Genomic DNA, 12,977 nt, shown 5'->3' on the forward strand with positions numbered 1-12,977 from the left:
TCCCAGGCCTTTTGAAGAACTTCCCACAATGTTGAAACATATGACGGATAATTCTTACACACTTCACGGTCCAATTGGTTCCCTTTGAAGAGAAGTTTAAGTTCTGGTTGGAATTTATGATAGTTAGAATATATTTTCATTCAATATTTTTGTTCAATGTGTAATTGAAACATGTACTTTAGAGGATATTGAATAAAATATAGATTAGCTTAGTATATTTCTCTCGTTTCTCTTTTATTTTCGCCTATTTTATAGGTATCTGGAAGTTTTTGACGGGCAGTGCACATCTAAACTATAGCTTCCATACACCAAAAGTATTTCTTATTAAATTATTATTTAAAGTAACTAAAATTATTATTAAAATAACTTTAAAATTATTATTTAAAGTATTTATTCTTGACAGAAAGACTTTTGGCGCAAAGAGAACTCGAGTATAGACGTAAGCGAAATAGATTATTTTTACTTCTGACTCCTGCCCTTACTTCTCGCTCCAAGCTTGTTGTAGACGAAGCCTTACGAATTAGCCGTTTCTCGAAGTACGTCCGCCGCCGTCGATATTTAAAACAAGTTCGTGCTTTGAATCGCTTTTAACTCGAAGTAATCGCTTGATCGTGCGCCAACGGCTGCCGCGATAATAAATATTTCATAAATTCATCAGCGCGAGCAGCAGCCAGCGACTTCGACCGTGAGCTCTCCGGCGAAGGAAAGGGTCAAGTGCGAAATGAAGTGCGCAAGAAATTCGCGACCCATTTACGGCTCATCGCGTCTTGCACTTCTGTCGCGGGCGCGTTACGTAATGAAAACGAATAATAATATTATTACGTTGTCAAGCGCAAAACGTCGCTCACGCAGTGACGGAAAAGGGCCAAGGACTTTATTCGACGAGGCATACAAAGTGAACATTCATGACCGGAGGGACTATGGAGAAACTCTGCGGATAATTAAAAACCTCAATCTCGAGGCGCGACGTGTAGGACGCGGAAATCGACGATATTTCAGGGCTATACAGGAGATGTTGAGAAAAAATTTACTTACAGCGAGTCAGATACAAAGGTCACCTCAAATATTCCGATATTGAGCAATAAAAAAAATAGTGCCTGGAAAAATTTTATCACGGAAAAAAAATAATTTGCTGCAGACTAATTTGCTACTTATGGACAGTTAAATTCGCTGTATTAGCTACTTTTTCTTTGCTACAGGAACCTATTTTCTTGCTATGATAATAAGAAAGTCTGCTCCTACGACAGGAAAAGTGGTTAACGTAGCGAATTTGCTACAGATGGACAACTAAACATAATTTACTGCTTTAGCTACTTTTTTGTTGCAGGAACAGATTTTCTTGTTATCATAGCAAAGAAATTGACTCCTGAAGAAAAAGTGGCTAATACAGCAAATTACGTTAGTTGTCCATATGTAGCAGATCTTTTTTTTCCGTGATAATTTTCAAGGAGACGTAATGACAATGATTTTTTTTGTAAGTGGAGGTATGCGGATAATTAAAAACTTCAATCCCGAGGCGCGACGCGGAAATCGACGTATATTTCAGGGCTTAACAGTAGATGTTGAAAAAAAATTTACATACAGTGAGTCAGATACAAAGGTCACCTAAAATATTCCGATATTTCGAGCAGCAAAAAAATTAATGCCTAAAAAAGTTTTATGATTTTGAAGGAGATGTAATGTAGAGACAATGATTTTTTTTTGTAAGTGGAGATATGTAGGCTATCTTAAATTCTTTACCATCATATGATTTTTCTAATATAAATCAATGATTTATATGATAATTATGCGTGCAACAGTACCGAGATAAAATGGTTGAAAATTGAATACCTCTTCCGAAGTATTTTTCATTTTATTTTGATACTTCTCAGCACAAGCTATAAGATATTTCGTGAATCATTCACCTCGACAATCTTATCTGAATACTTTTGTGAGTGACAGAAGAAGTCGATCAGCGATATTAAAAATATTTGAACACTGAGGCATCAATGAATCTACAAAGTGCGACGGAATTTTGTTCAAAGTTTTTGCAACAATCTCATCTCATTTTGTGAGCACTGTTTTACCACACTGAGAGAAAAATTATATTAAAATCAACAAATATTTCTTTGATGGGTGCCATTAACATATTTACTTAAATCTCTTTATTTAAATCAAATATTGCTTACCTGATTTAAATAAACAATATTTGGTTTAAATATAAGAGAATGTAGATTTAAGTAAATATGTTAATGGCATCCATCAAGGAGAAATATTTGTTGATTTTAAAATAATTTTTCTCTCAATGTATAATCTGCTATAATTTTAAGGTATTTGAGGTGAACTTTTAATCAGACTCATCCTGTAAAAGTATAAAAATTGAAACAAGTGTAAAACTCAAGTGTAAAATTGACACAAAACGACGTGTCGACGAAAAGGTACACGATAGTGATTACGGATACTCGAGGTGTAGTTGAAGGAGCGTAAACTTGACCATGGACTGTTATCACACGGACGAAACGAAAGAATCTACTGATTATTGAGTACACCACTGATAACAGGCACACACAACGAAAAGTTTTCCGTGTAATAATCGTGACGTGCGATCAAGTATGCGCACTGTATCGGTGTAACGAGTTTAGAGGCGCCTTGACATCTATTTGTTGTACACGTGTATCGCGTTTCGTCATCATCGCGAATTTGTACGTCGTCATCTGATCGGTGACTCAACAGGCAACCGATACGTAAGCTCTCTTTACTATACGCCGACGGAGTGATTCGATAATATCTTTCGATTAACAGATATAATCGAATTCTGCTTAAAGATACCATATTATACTTTGGATCGCAACAGAAAAAAGAGATTCCGAATGGCTATCAGCGAAATACAGTATCTATTAAATGGAAGCGAAATATCGACTAGATTGTGGGATTACAAGGAGGAAAGTAGATAGCAGTCAAGCATCAGGTTATTTCGGGTACTAACCGGTATTATTTTATCTGAATCTAAAAGAAGGAAAAGATTGTTCAGGTTCTGAGTATATTTCGGGCAGGATAAAAGCACCAATGTCAGCATACTAATAACACTGTTGCCTAACTCTGGACATTTTCGTTATCTCGGTGTTGAAATGCGAATATTTAAACTTTCGATGTAGAGAAAAAAATATTCTACGCTGAAAGTTTAAATATTTATATTTAACAAGCAAAACCATAAAAATGTCCAGAGTTAAATACCAGTGTTAGCAAAATATGCAGGCATTACTAATTTTACCTTGTCCGAAATCCAGAGCCTGAATATCCAGAATCTGTACAATTTTTGTTTCTTTTTTAAAAAATTCAGATGATATTCCAATTATCCGAAATATCCTGATGCGACACTAAACTACTGTACTAACTACTCTACTTCTTTACACGGAACGCACGGAATACACGCACGGAAAAAAAAGATCTGCTACATGTGGACAACTAAATATAATTTGCTGTATTAGCCACTTTTTCTTTGCTGCAGGAGCCAATTTCCTTGCTATGATAACAAGAAAATCTGCTCCTGCAACAAAAAACGTAGTTAAAACGTAGTAAATTATATTTAGTTCATCTGTAACAAATTTGTTACGTTAGCCGCTTATCTTGTTGTAGGAGCAGACTTTCTTGTTATCATAGCAAGAAAATAGTTTTCCTGCAGCAAAGAAAAAGTAGCTAACAGATAAACAATATTTGATTTAAATAAAGAAAATGTAGATTTAAGTAAATATGTTAATGGTTAATATTTCAAAGAAATATTTGTTGATTTTAATATAATTTTTCTCTCAGTGTGGCAAAACAGTGCTCACAAAATAAAATAAAGTCTATTGTTGCAATTATATTTAACTGTCCATAAGTAGCAAATTAATTTGCTGCTGCAGCAAATTATTTTTTTTCGTGCAGTTATCGGCGATCTTGAGTATTTGCTTATTTGTGAATTATCTATAACACTTCATATCTTCATATCGGTTGATTAGTAACATCTGAATACACACACATACACACACGCACACACACGAGTAATGCTCGCAATTTAAAATAATGGCTAGGCATGCGGACGTAGAAACTGTCCGGTGTCTATCCTGTGTCGACAGACTCGTATCCAACGACTCTTATATATTATTAATACGTTTCCTTCGAAGCTTGATTGTCAAGGCGGTATTCCGAATACTTGACATTGATGTGCAGCACGTCACGGCCATAATTTAAATATTTCAGATAACCGTGTGTCGACACACGGTGTGTACGTATTCTACGGTCTTGTATATCGATATTCAGTCGTAGAGTTGTGAAACCGTCACTTTTGCCACTCGAAATCGTAGTTATGCAACTTCTAAGAATCTAATATTGCACAAAATTTGTACAAATCCGCATAAGATAGTCATTCGCACGCAAAAGTTAGAGACACAAAACTCTGCCAGTAGCTAGAAAGTTATCTACGAAAACGTCTTTTTCTCTCATTGGCGGTAACGACAGGGGAATGCAAAACCCATCGTCCTTAATAAGGAACGCAGCGTCGCATGCTTTAATTTACGATGTTAAATAAACAGGCTTCACGCGTTCACGGTTTATCTCAGCGAACTTAATTACTCGCCATCACTCTCATCGCTCCTGTCGTCTCTATCATTATGCAACACGCTGAAAACGGTAGCGACGAAACGGTCGTTAACGAAAAATCGACACTCTCGAGAGCGCTCTCGAAGAATGCGCTACTTATATGTGTATATGAGAGAGAGAGAGAGAGAGAGAGAGAGAGAGAGAGAGAGACACGTTTATTTCTTGTTTGCTATATATCATGCGCGGACAATCGCCCGCATAAATCTGCCTGGACAAAATTGCGATCCGTACGAGAGGTGCATTGCGAAATACAAACACCATAAATTCTCGAGCCGATCAACGAGAGAGACAGTGGCAAGGGAGAGGGGGGAGAAGTGAAAAGAGAGAGAGGGAGAGCGATTATCCCGAAAAGATTATCAATTCTTCGCGCGCGCGCGCGCGCGTGGGCAGTCGATAATTGAAACGATATACCCGGTCAAAGAGAAGGCTTAGAGATGGCGGGATAAGGGGGAGTCTAATTTAATAGACTTATGTATATTCATCAGGGCGGAGCTGCGATTCTCTCGCAGCCGTCTAATCTTCGCTGATCTCGTGAATGGGCCGACACGCTCGTTACTCGGCGAACTAGTGTCGCAGGTTCAGGCCTTTTCACAGGCCCTCTCTCCGTCTCGGCTCGCCCGACTCGAGGGGTCGGGTTGGCGTGTTCGTTAACGAACACTGAAAAGGCCCGATTATTAAATCGGACTCGCGAAAAATGGCGGTGTTCGCGTAACGTCGGCCGCCGGCCAAGGATAACGACCTCGGCCCCGAATTGATTCTAAGCAGACCGACGGCCACGTCGGTCCAGACTCTCACCCACCCACCCACCTATTCCCCGCGCCCCGGTGTCTGCCTGCCTGCCTCGTAAGAATTTATTAATCTCCGGCGGAGTGGCGGGCTATATAGTCAAGGTCTTCCCATCGAGATAGATCAACGACGGACGAGCGACTTGTTCGGGGATCGCTCACCGTACACATTTATTTATACCTGTGCGTAAGCGTGAGAATCACGAGGCGCGATCTTTTCCGTGCCGCGAGTCATGCTCTTAACGGTCGCACCAGAAGAAAAGATCGAGTCGAGTTGCAGGTACTCAATTTTGAGGTATTAGATTGTGTGAAAGATTTGTCGAATAAAATAGAGAAACGAAATTGTCCAATCTCGAACAATTGATGATTTTTTTCCGAAAAATGGACAACGTTGAGTCGGTATTTTTTTTGGATTTAATGAGAACTTCCTATTTCCTTTCTGATACCCAAACTTCAAAGAGAGTTTAATAGATAAATGACAAATCTTTTGTCATTTATCTCTTGAGTTTTATAGATAAATGACAAATCTTTTACACCAACAATAAAGTAATCTTGAATCGAAATTTTTATCTCACTTTCGACATTAATATGCCATTTAGCTACTTTGATATTCTGAAGTTTATATAAATCTCTTTTGATTCTACTTAACCTACATTAAGAGAGAAAGTATCTAAAAGATAAGAAAATATTTATTCGGTGAGTACCAAAAAATAACACATTTACTTAAATCTAAATTCTTTTATTTAAATAGAATAAACAATAAAAAATTAAAACTCTCTAAAACTAAGGTTCTCAAAAAATGTTTATTTTTTTACCTGAAAAATATTTTATACAAATATAGTTACAAGTAAATATATGTTATTAGTGCCCGTCAAATAAACATTTTTTATTTCCTAAATATTTTTTCTTCACTAACATTGTCGAAAGGTACTTTCTAGAATCTACAAGTGGTATTTTGAGAATTTTCTATCAGTTAGAGACGCTAAGTAGAACTATAGTTTTGTATTAAAGTTATGTATTAGTTATGTATTAAACATACACTGATTCTTCAGAATATACAGATATTAAAAAGTTCAGATCAAAAATAAGACTAAAATATCGACTTGAGATCTCCATTAAATGAAAACATCGATGTACATATACGATGAGTAATGGTAAATAGTTAGCTAACCGAGCATTGCGTCGGAATTACGTGTTTGCAACGAAACAATGATTTAACAGAGCCTCGTGTATAATAATAGCTGCGACTCGTCACAGGAGAAGAATTAACGAGCTCGTTTTTAAAAAACGCGTTTATAAAGTCAAAAGACACGAATTTTAAAGTGTGTGTTATGTAAGCGGTAATTTCTCACATCTCGTCATACATTTCGCGGTTTCATACAATTTTCTTGCAATGTGGGTATCGCGGTAAAAGAAAGAACAAGTTAATCCTATTCTAAATATTGTTCTGGTTTTATCCTCGAGGGGGAGGGGATCGTCGTCATATCATAAAAAATATCGGAATGTATCGGTTTGATAAGCGAATTAATCGAAAGATAATTCGATAAAAAAAGATAATTTGATAAAAAAAGTCGCATTTTGTTATCTTGCAAGATGTATACAAATATACAAAGGTGTGTATGACGTGATATTAAAAATGAAATTAAGTATAAGATGTCCCAAAAATGTTTTTAAATGTTCTACAGAGCAAACCTGATGTTTTCACTGTCCAACTTTAGAAGACAATGCGAATTCTCACATGAGTTCTCTCTCTGTCTATTTCTGTTTCTCCCTCTCTCTCTCTCTCTCTCTCTCTCTCTCTCTCTCTCTCTCTCTCTCTTTATGACGTGCAAATTTAACGAGATTTCCAAATATCGACATGTGTCATTCGCGAGACAAAGGCGTCGTATCGTCTGTTCATATCGGGGAAACTGTGTCACCCCGCTGGCGAGATGAAATCGATCGAGCTCTCTCGACGCTGCTTCTATCTCGCGCTGTTTACAATGTACGCGCCCTGCGAAATACCGTAACGCGTTACGCGCCATTATACATTGTTATCGTGCGGGGAACCGATAAACGCGATGCAAAAAACGCGCGCTTACCTCGCGGGAAGAAATCGCGTGTATTTAGGCGATCGCGCGTTTTGCCGACGAGTAAACGGCGTATCGAATAGCGATTCGTCGTTTCTATTTGCTCGCGCGCGCGTTATCTTGCTCTCCACGGCTTCTATTTAGCAATGTTATTAATCCGAGCACGACAAGAGCATTGGGGATACTCGCGATTCCTCGTGAGAGAGTCGCGCGCAGCGCACGCCGCTTCTATTTCGTATCGTGTATTCGGTATCGTGACCTAATTGTAAATAAAACCAATGTGCTCGGATACGAAAACATATGAGGAAATATTTCCGCAAGTAGTGAATGTTTCCACGATGATTCGTCGTTTTTTCCATTCATCAATCGCGTCTCGAGTGTAGAATCAACTCGGAAATCGTAATCGTTTTTATCGATGAATTACAATATGTGTTGCGTGCAATATGAATTATTCATACACCTTTGTTCCTTTTCTCTTGGAAATTCCGCATACATGCGGGGAAAGGATCGCATAAATTTCAAGAAATCACCGTAAACATCTTCGCGCACGATTGCCATTGAGAATTTCATTACTTTCCAAATAATTCTGCGCAAAACACCGCGCTGTTTGCAAAGATCGAGTACCTGATTTGGAAGAATCTAAGTCGAATATACGATCATACAGGTCCGCTTATCGAATAAACATTCAAGTTCACCATTTTGAAAATGTCTTCCACTGAACAGACTTTCGGGTAATGTCGCGGAGGCAATGGCTGGCTGCATTCAGCAGAGAAAGCTGCTTTGCAACCATTGCAAAATTGTGAATCTGCCTGATACATGCTACTAGATCAAGCCAAGATCAAGAGCACATACCGATGAAATTCACGAGTTTTTGCAATTCACGAGCAGTTGCAAAGAAGCTTTCTCCCCTAAACGTGATCAAGTAACTCTCTTTAGAAACCACCTCGCATATACAAATTAAACGTAGCTTTCATCAAGATCCGCGGTTCTAGAGCGGTACGTGAAAATCCTGCGTTATTTCGACGCGTACGTTTACGCGCTTTTTCTCTCTCCATCCTCTTCTCCTTTCACATTCCTACGCAAACAACTCGCATATATACACACATACACAAAAGGATTACTGGAGCGATTCGCGGAAGTGATCGCGGAGTATTGTCGAGTGCAGCATCGACCGACAGAACGTCAACAACATCGTGCATTTGACACGAACGACGCGCACCTGTCCATTTGTTGTCGAAGTTAACCTCTCGCGCGCTCCCGCACATCAAACAGGCCGCGCGCGCGCGTTCTTGGCGCCTCGCTTGTCAATCTGACAGCCGCTCGATGTCAACGACACAGTCACGTTTATTGGCTCGGGATCGAGTTTAACGACAAGAAAGCTTCGCACGAGCTCAGCTCGCGACGCGCGAATATCGCATGGATATTGTACTCACAGACTGCCAGGAAGAGGAAGTCCACGATGACCTTTCGCAGCAGCAATTTCGACGATCGATCCATGGTGGGAACCGCACTTGTTCTCTTGGTTACTCGCGAAAAAGTGGACGATGCCGCAGGTGCTCCCGCTCGGCCGATGACGACTGCTGACGACGACGACGACGACTGGGAGTCTCGCTCGAGGACGATGCGACGACGAGTGCAGCGCGCCGGTAACGTTCGCGAGCGTTATGCGTACGTCACGTGGCTCCGCGAAGCGCCTCGCGTGACGCCGCGCAGTTGACTAACTTCACTGCCGTCGCGAGCGACGCAACGCGCTTTGACGTTGCCTCTTCCCCCACTCCGCGGCAACTGCCCTGGTCTTTTCCCTCTCGCGCGCGCGGATCTGTCAAACGCGGCGAATGTTCCAATCGAGATCGCGCGAGAACGCGTCCGCCTCCGATACGGGAGCGCGCGTTATGCGACCCACGTGCTCGCGCGTGTCGAGCAGTCGCCGCGCAATCACACTTGCGAATGACGAAACGGTAAACACGAAAAGGAGCAGCCCCGCGCCGCGCCGCGCGCCATTACGTGATAACGATGATGAAGTAGGCCGAGATAGGCGCGGGGTGAATTCTCGCCGTGCGCGATTATCGATGGCGTGTGACGCGCGAGATATGAATGCGCGGGGTGTCGGGGCGCGTCGCCGAAATTTTCGGTTAAACGTTATGAAATTGCGACTTTGCAATACTGTTTTGCTTCTTAAGCCCGCTCTGCTTTTTTCAACGGATTCGAGTCGGAAAATGCAGTGCTCTTGCGAGCCGCTTTGCGATTATCGAATTATTCTGTTGTTGCGACATAGCGGGTCCAAATAGTTTAGACACAGCGAAGTTGGGAGCTCACTGTTAAAGCTGATAGTTATTATTAATGGACTCTTGCCCAGTAATTTTATTATTAATTATTATTAATATAATATAATATATCGCATATAATATAATATGATTGTTGTGTTCTTAATTATATTATTGCATAATTCCGTCGGTAATGATTCTCAGTTTTGATAGTTTGATAAAAGCTCCCAACTTCTTTGCGTCTAAACAGTTTCGCAACTCACTGTGCGGTCTATCACGTAGTATAATGCTGCATATTTGACATTTAATACATTTGCAACAATATATCATGAATTCAATATGGAAAGGAGTGACGAATCAATGGTTATTGGCGCATAACTTTTATACGCTGTGTATAACTGTGGCGCAAAGCTCTTATTTGCAGTTTTTTCTGCATTAAATTCGTTTTCGTAAGAGTCATATTTTTCCCTATTTATGAACTACACATGTTTCTCATAGAAAACTCGTAACAATTTAATTTTATCGCAAAGAGATAATCAACTTGACTGCTGTCCTGTTCTAACAAAGGCGGCCATTGTAACACGTGTAGATGGTGGCTTGTGGATAAGCCAGGATTTCCCGGCGACGAGGTAGATAAGAAACCGTAACTTGGTGATGAAGAAAAATATTTTTAGTAGAAACAAGTGCACTGTGTTAACCACTAATCTAACTTCATTCATGCTATAACGCGACAGCTTATTTGCGAGGAAAACACATTAGACCGTCGACGAGTGTCATAAATTGTGGGCGAAATAACGCGCTATCAAGGAATGATGATCACAGATGCGATACAGAAGTTGTTAAAAAAAGAAAAGAGAGAGAGAGAGAGAGAGAGAGAGCGCTTATGAAGTTATTTACACATCAGTGCGTAACGTGACCATATTATATTTCGTTCTACGAGGCGATTACATAATTACATAAATTTACAATAGCACACAACGTAAATTAAAATACGTTGTTAACCATCTCTCTCATACCATACCGTAACAAATCAGCTGGCGAATCCCCGGCATTTATTATTGCTAGCTAATAACAATGTAGCGACGCGATTATTTATAGTTGTATATAATACATATGGAAGTCAGTCTAGGCTTGCCGATGTAGACGTGATCGTGTGTGATACCCGTGCGTTTCTCTTTCCTCACGCTGGACTCGTGTCATTTGCCATTATGTTCTCCAATCGTGATTTCTGAAAGCGCCGGTGACAAAAATGACTGCGACACTTTTTCTTCGATAAAGTTTTAAACAAATCCCGTGGGAAAGTCTATCTTCTGCGAATTATTAAAAAGAGAATGATTAAAATCGGTTTTCTTAAAAAATCCTTGCAACAACATTAGTCTTAATTAAAAAGGAACGCACGGTTTACACATGGATCAACGGGCGATGGTTAAGTACATCCGTCGCTACCCCTTCGCGTCCGTCTATGTATATATGTATGCAAATACACACACACACATAGACATATATACAGGGTGTCTGAGAACTTATGGAGGAGTCGCGATAAGTAGATCAAGTCAAAGTGAATAAACAATTTCTCTACCATTTTGTGGACAACCATGTAAAATTTTGAGTTATAATCAAAGAAGATTCGTGAATGTTTACACGCCATACAAATTCAGAACTTGGTACACAAGCCATACGGCAGATGAGTGCGACGTCTGCTGCTGTATGCTTGTATACTAAATCAAACTGAACAAAAAAGTTTTCTGTCACTTTCCAAATAATCACGTAAATGTTTAATTATTAATCAAAGAAGATTGGTGTATCATCATGCATAATTGTACGCCAATCTTTTTTGATAGCATACAGCGATAGACCGTCATCATAGCTCATCTACCATGTGATACTTCGATCATTCATGAAATTTCTTCGATTAATAGCTTAGAATTTTACGTGATTTTTCGCAAAATGGTAGGTGAATTTTTGGTTTAATTTGACCTAATTTACATGTACACCGTGGCTCCTCTGTGTCTTATTGGACACCCTGTATACATACATGTGCAATTAGCGGGAATAGCTACTACAATACGCATGCATCAATTTCCCCGTCACTTTATCGGGCACGTCTAGAGACGTCAATGATAAAACTACCGTATAATATAAAGAGATAGAAGTTAACCGCGATGGACGTCTACGGCGTATCATCTCTCTTGGTGCGCTTCCTATATATATGTATATATATACGTATGTACAATACATCTATCGTTACAATTGTAACGATAGTCTCCGTCCGTCGGTGATCGCGTTCATCCAAGAAGCTGGTCTCGCCCTCACCTCTCGCTAATATCGGCAGAAAACGCACTTTACGAATCGAAGCGGCAGTAATCGCGAGCGGAAGTCAACAAATTAATAACATGAGCGTAAATCATAGTGCTGTGTGTAATCCGTCGTCATTATATCGCCCGGCACACAATCACGCAACTATAATTTGCGAAGGTGATCGCCGATATTACACAGGTGAAGTTCTCACGCGTTACCGTTTAACGTGCGCCACGAGGCATGCAATTTCTTTTAAATTTCACACAAAACTTCAACGAACGCAGGTAGTCAATTTTTTGTTAGTTACAGTAAAGCGAGTTTCTCACTTAAAATAATAACAAAACATTTTTTTATTGATGTATAGTCAATTTTTAATGATTATAGTAGAAATTATAATTTAACTATATTATATGTGATCTCCTGTAAATATTCATTATTATCAATGAACAGTGCTAGCAAAGTATCATGTACTTTGTATTAACAATCTTGATATAAATATGTCCTAACTTGTTTCGCTGATTTTTCCTTTATATACCAAAATTAACAAGTTATTTTTGTTAGTATAACACATGTTAAAAAAAAAACGGAAAAAATACATTAAATTATTTTCTATATAAATGGCCTTACTGCGCGACATTTCGTTGTAATTGTAAATATGATGTACGGTCGACCTACGCTCGTTTTTGCCAACGTCGTTTAAACCTTAATTCAAGTCTTTGCCTGAACAGAGAGTTTCGACTTAAGATTTAATTGGTATTCACAAAAGCGGGCGTTAGTCGTGTCGCAATCAGTGATATGATCGATTAGCGTATCTCGAGATCTCTCTTATATACACACACACATACACACATATATACATACATACATACATACGCACACACACATATATATATATATATGTATGTACATATATATATATATATATATATATATATATATATATA

At 39.2% G+C, this 12,977-nt stretch overlaps 1 protein-coding gene across 4 annotated transcripts in view; it reads right to left on the reverse strand.

Moving 5' to 3' along the window:
- Positions 1-9,413, reverse strand: part of LOC116843145 (putative phosphatidate phosphatase) — a 32,941-nt gene extending 23,528 nt beyond the window's left edge. For 3 of the 4 annotated variants that reach the window (XM_032813284.1, XM_032813282.1, XM_032813285.1), the window contains exon 1: positions 8,905-9,412. In XM_032813284.1, the coding sequence (XP_032669175.1) occupies positions 8,905-8,968 (64 nt within the window). In that variant the 5' untranslated portion in view covers positions 8,969-9,412. Of the gene's footprint in view, positions 1-8,904 lie in introns of all 4 variants that reach the window. The other variant, XM_032813286.1, reaches the window with a different exon arrangement.
- Between the last annotated feature and the right edge of the window lie 3,564 nt (positions 9,414-12,977).

The sequence above is a fragment of the Odontomachus brunneus genome, unplaced genomic scaffold (assembly GCF_010583005.1).
Source record: "Odontomachus brunneus isolate Ranch 3 - 2012 unplaced genomic scaffold, Obru_v1 Obru_scaffold_030, whole genome shotgun sequence".
Lineage (NCBI taxonomy): Eukaryota > Metazoa > Arthropoda > Insecta > Hymenoptera > Formicidae > Odontomachus > Odontomachus brunneus.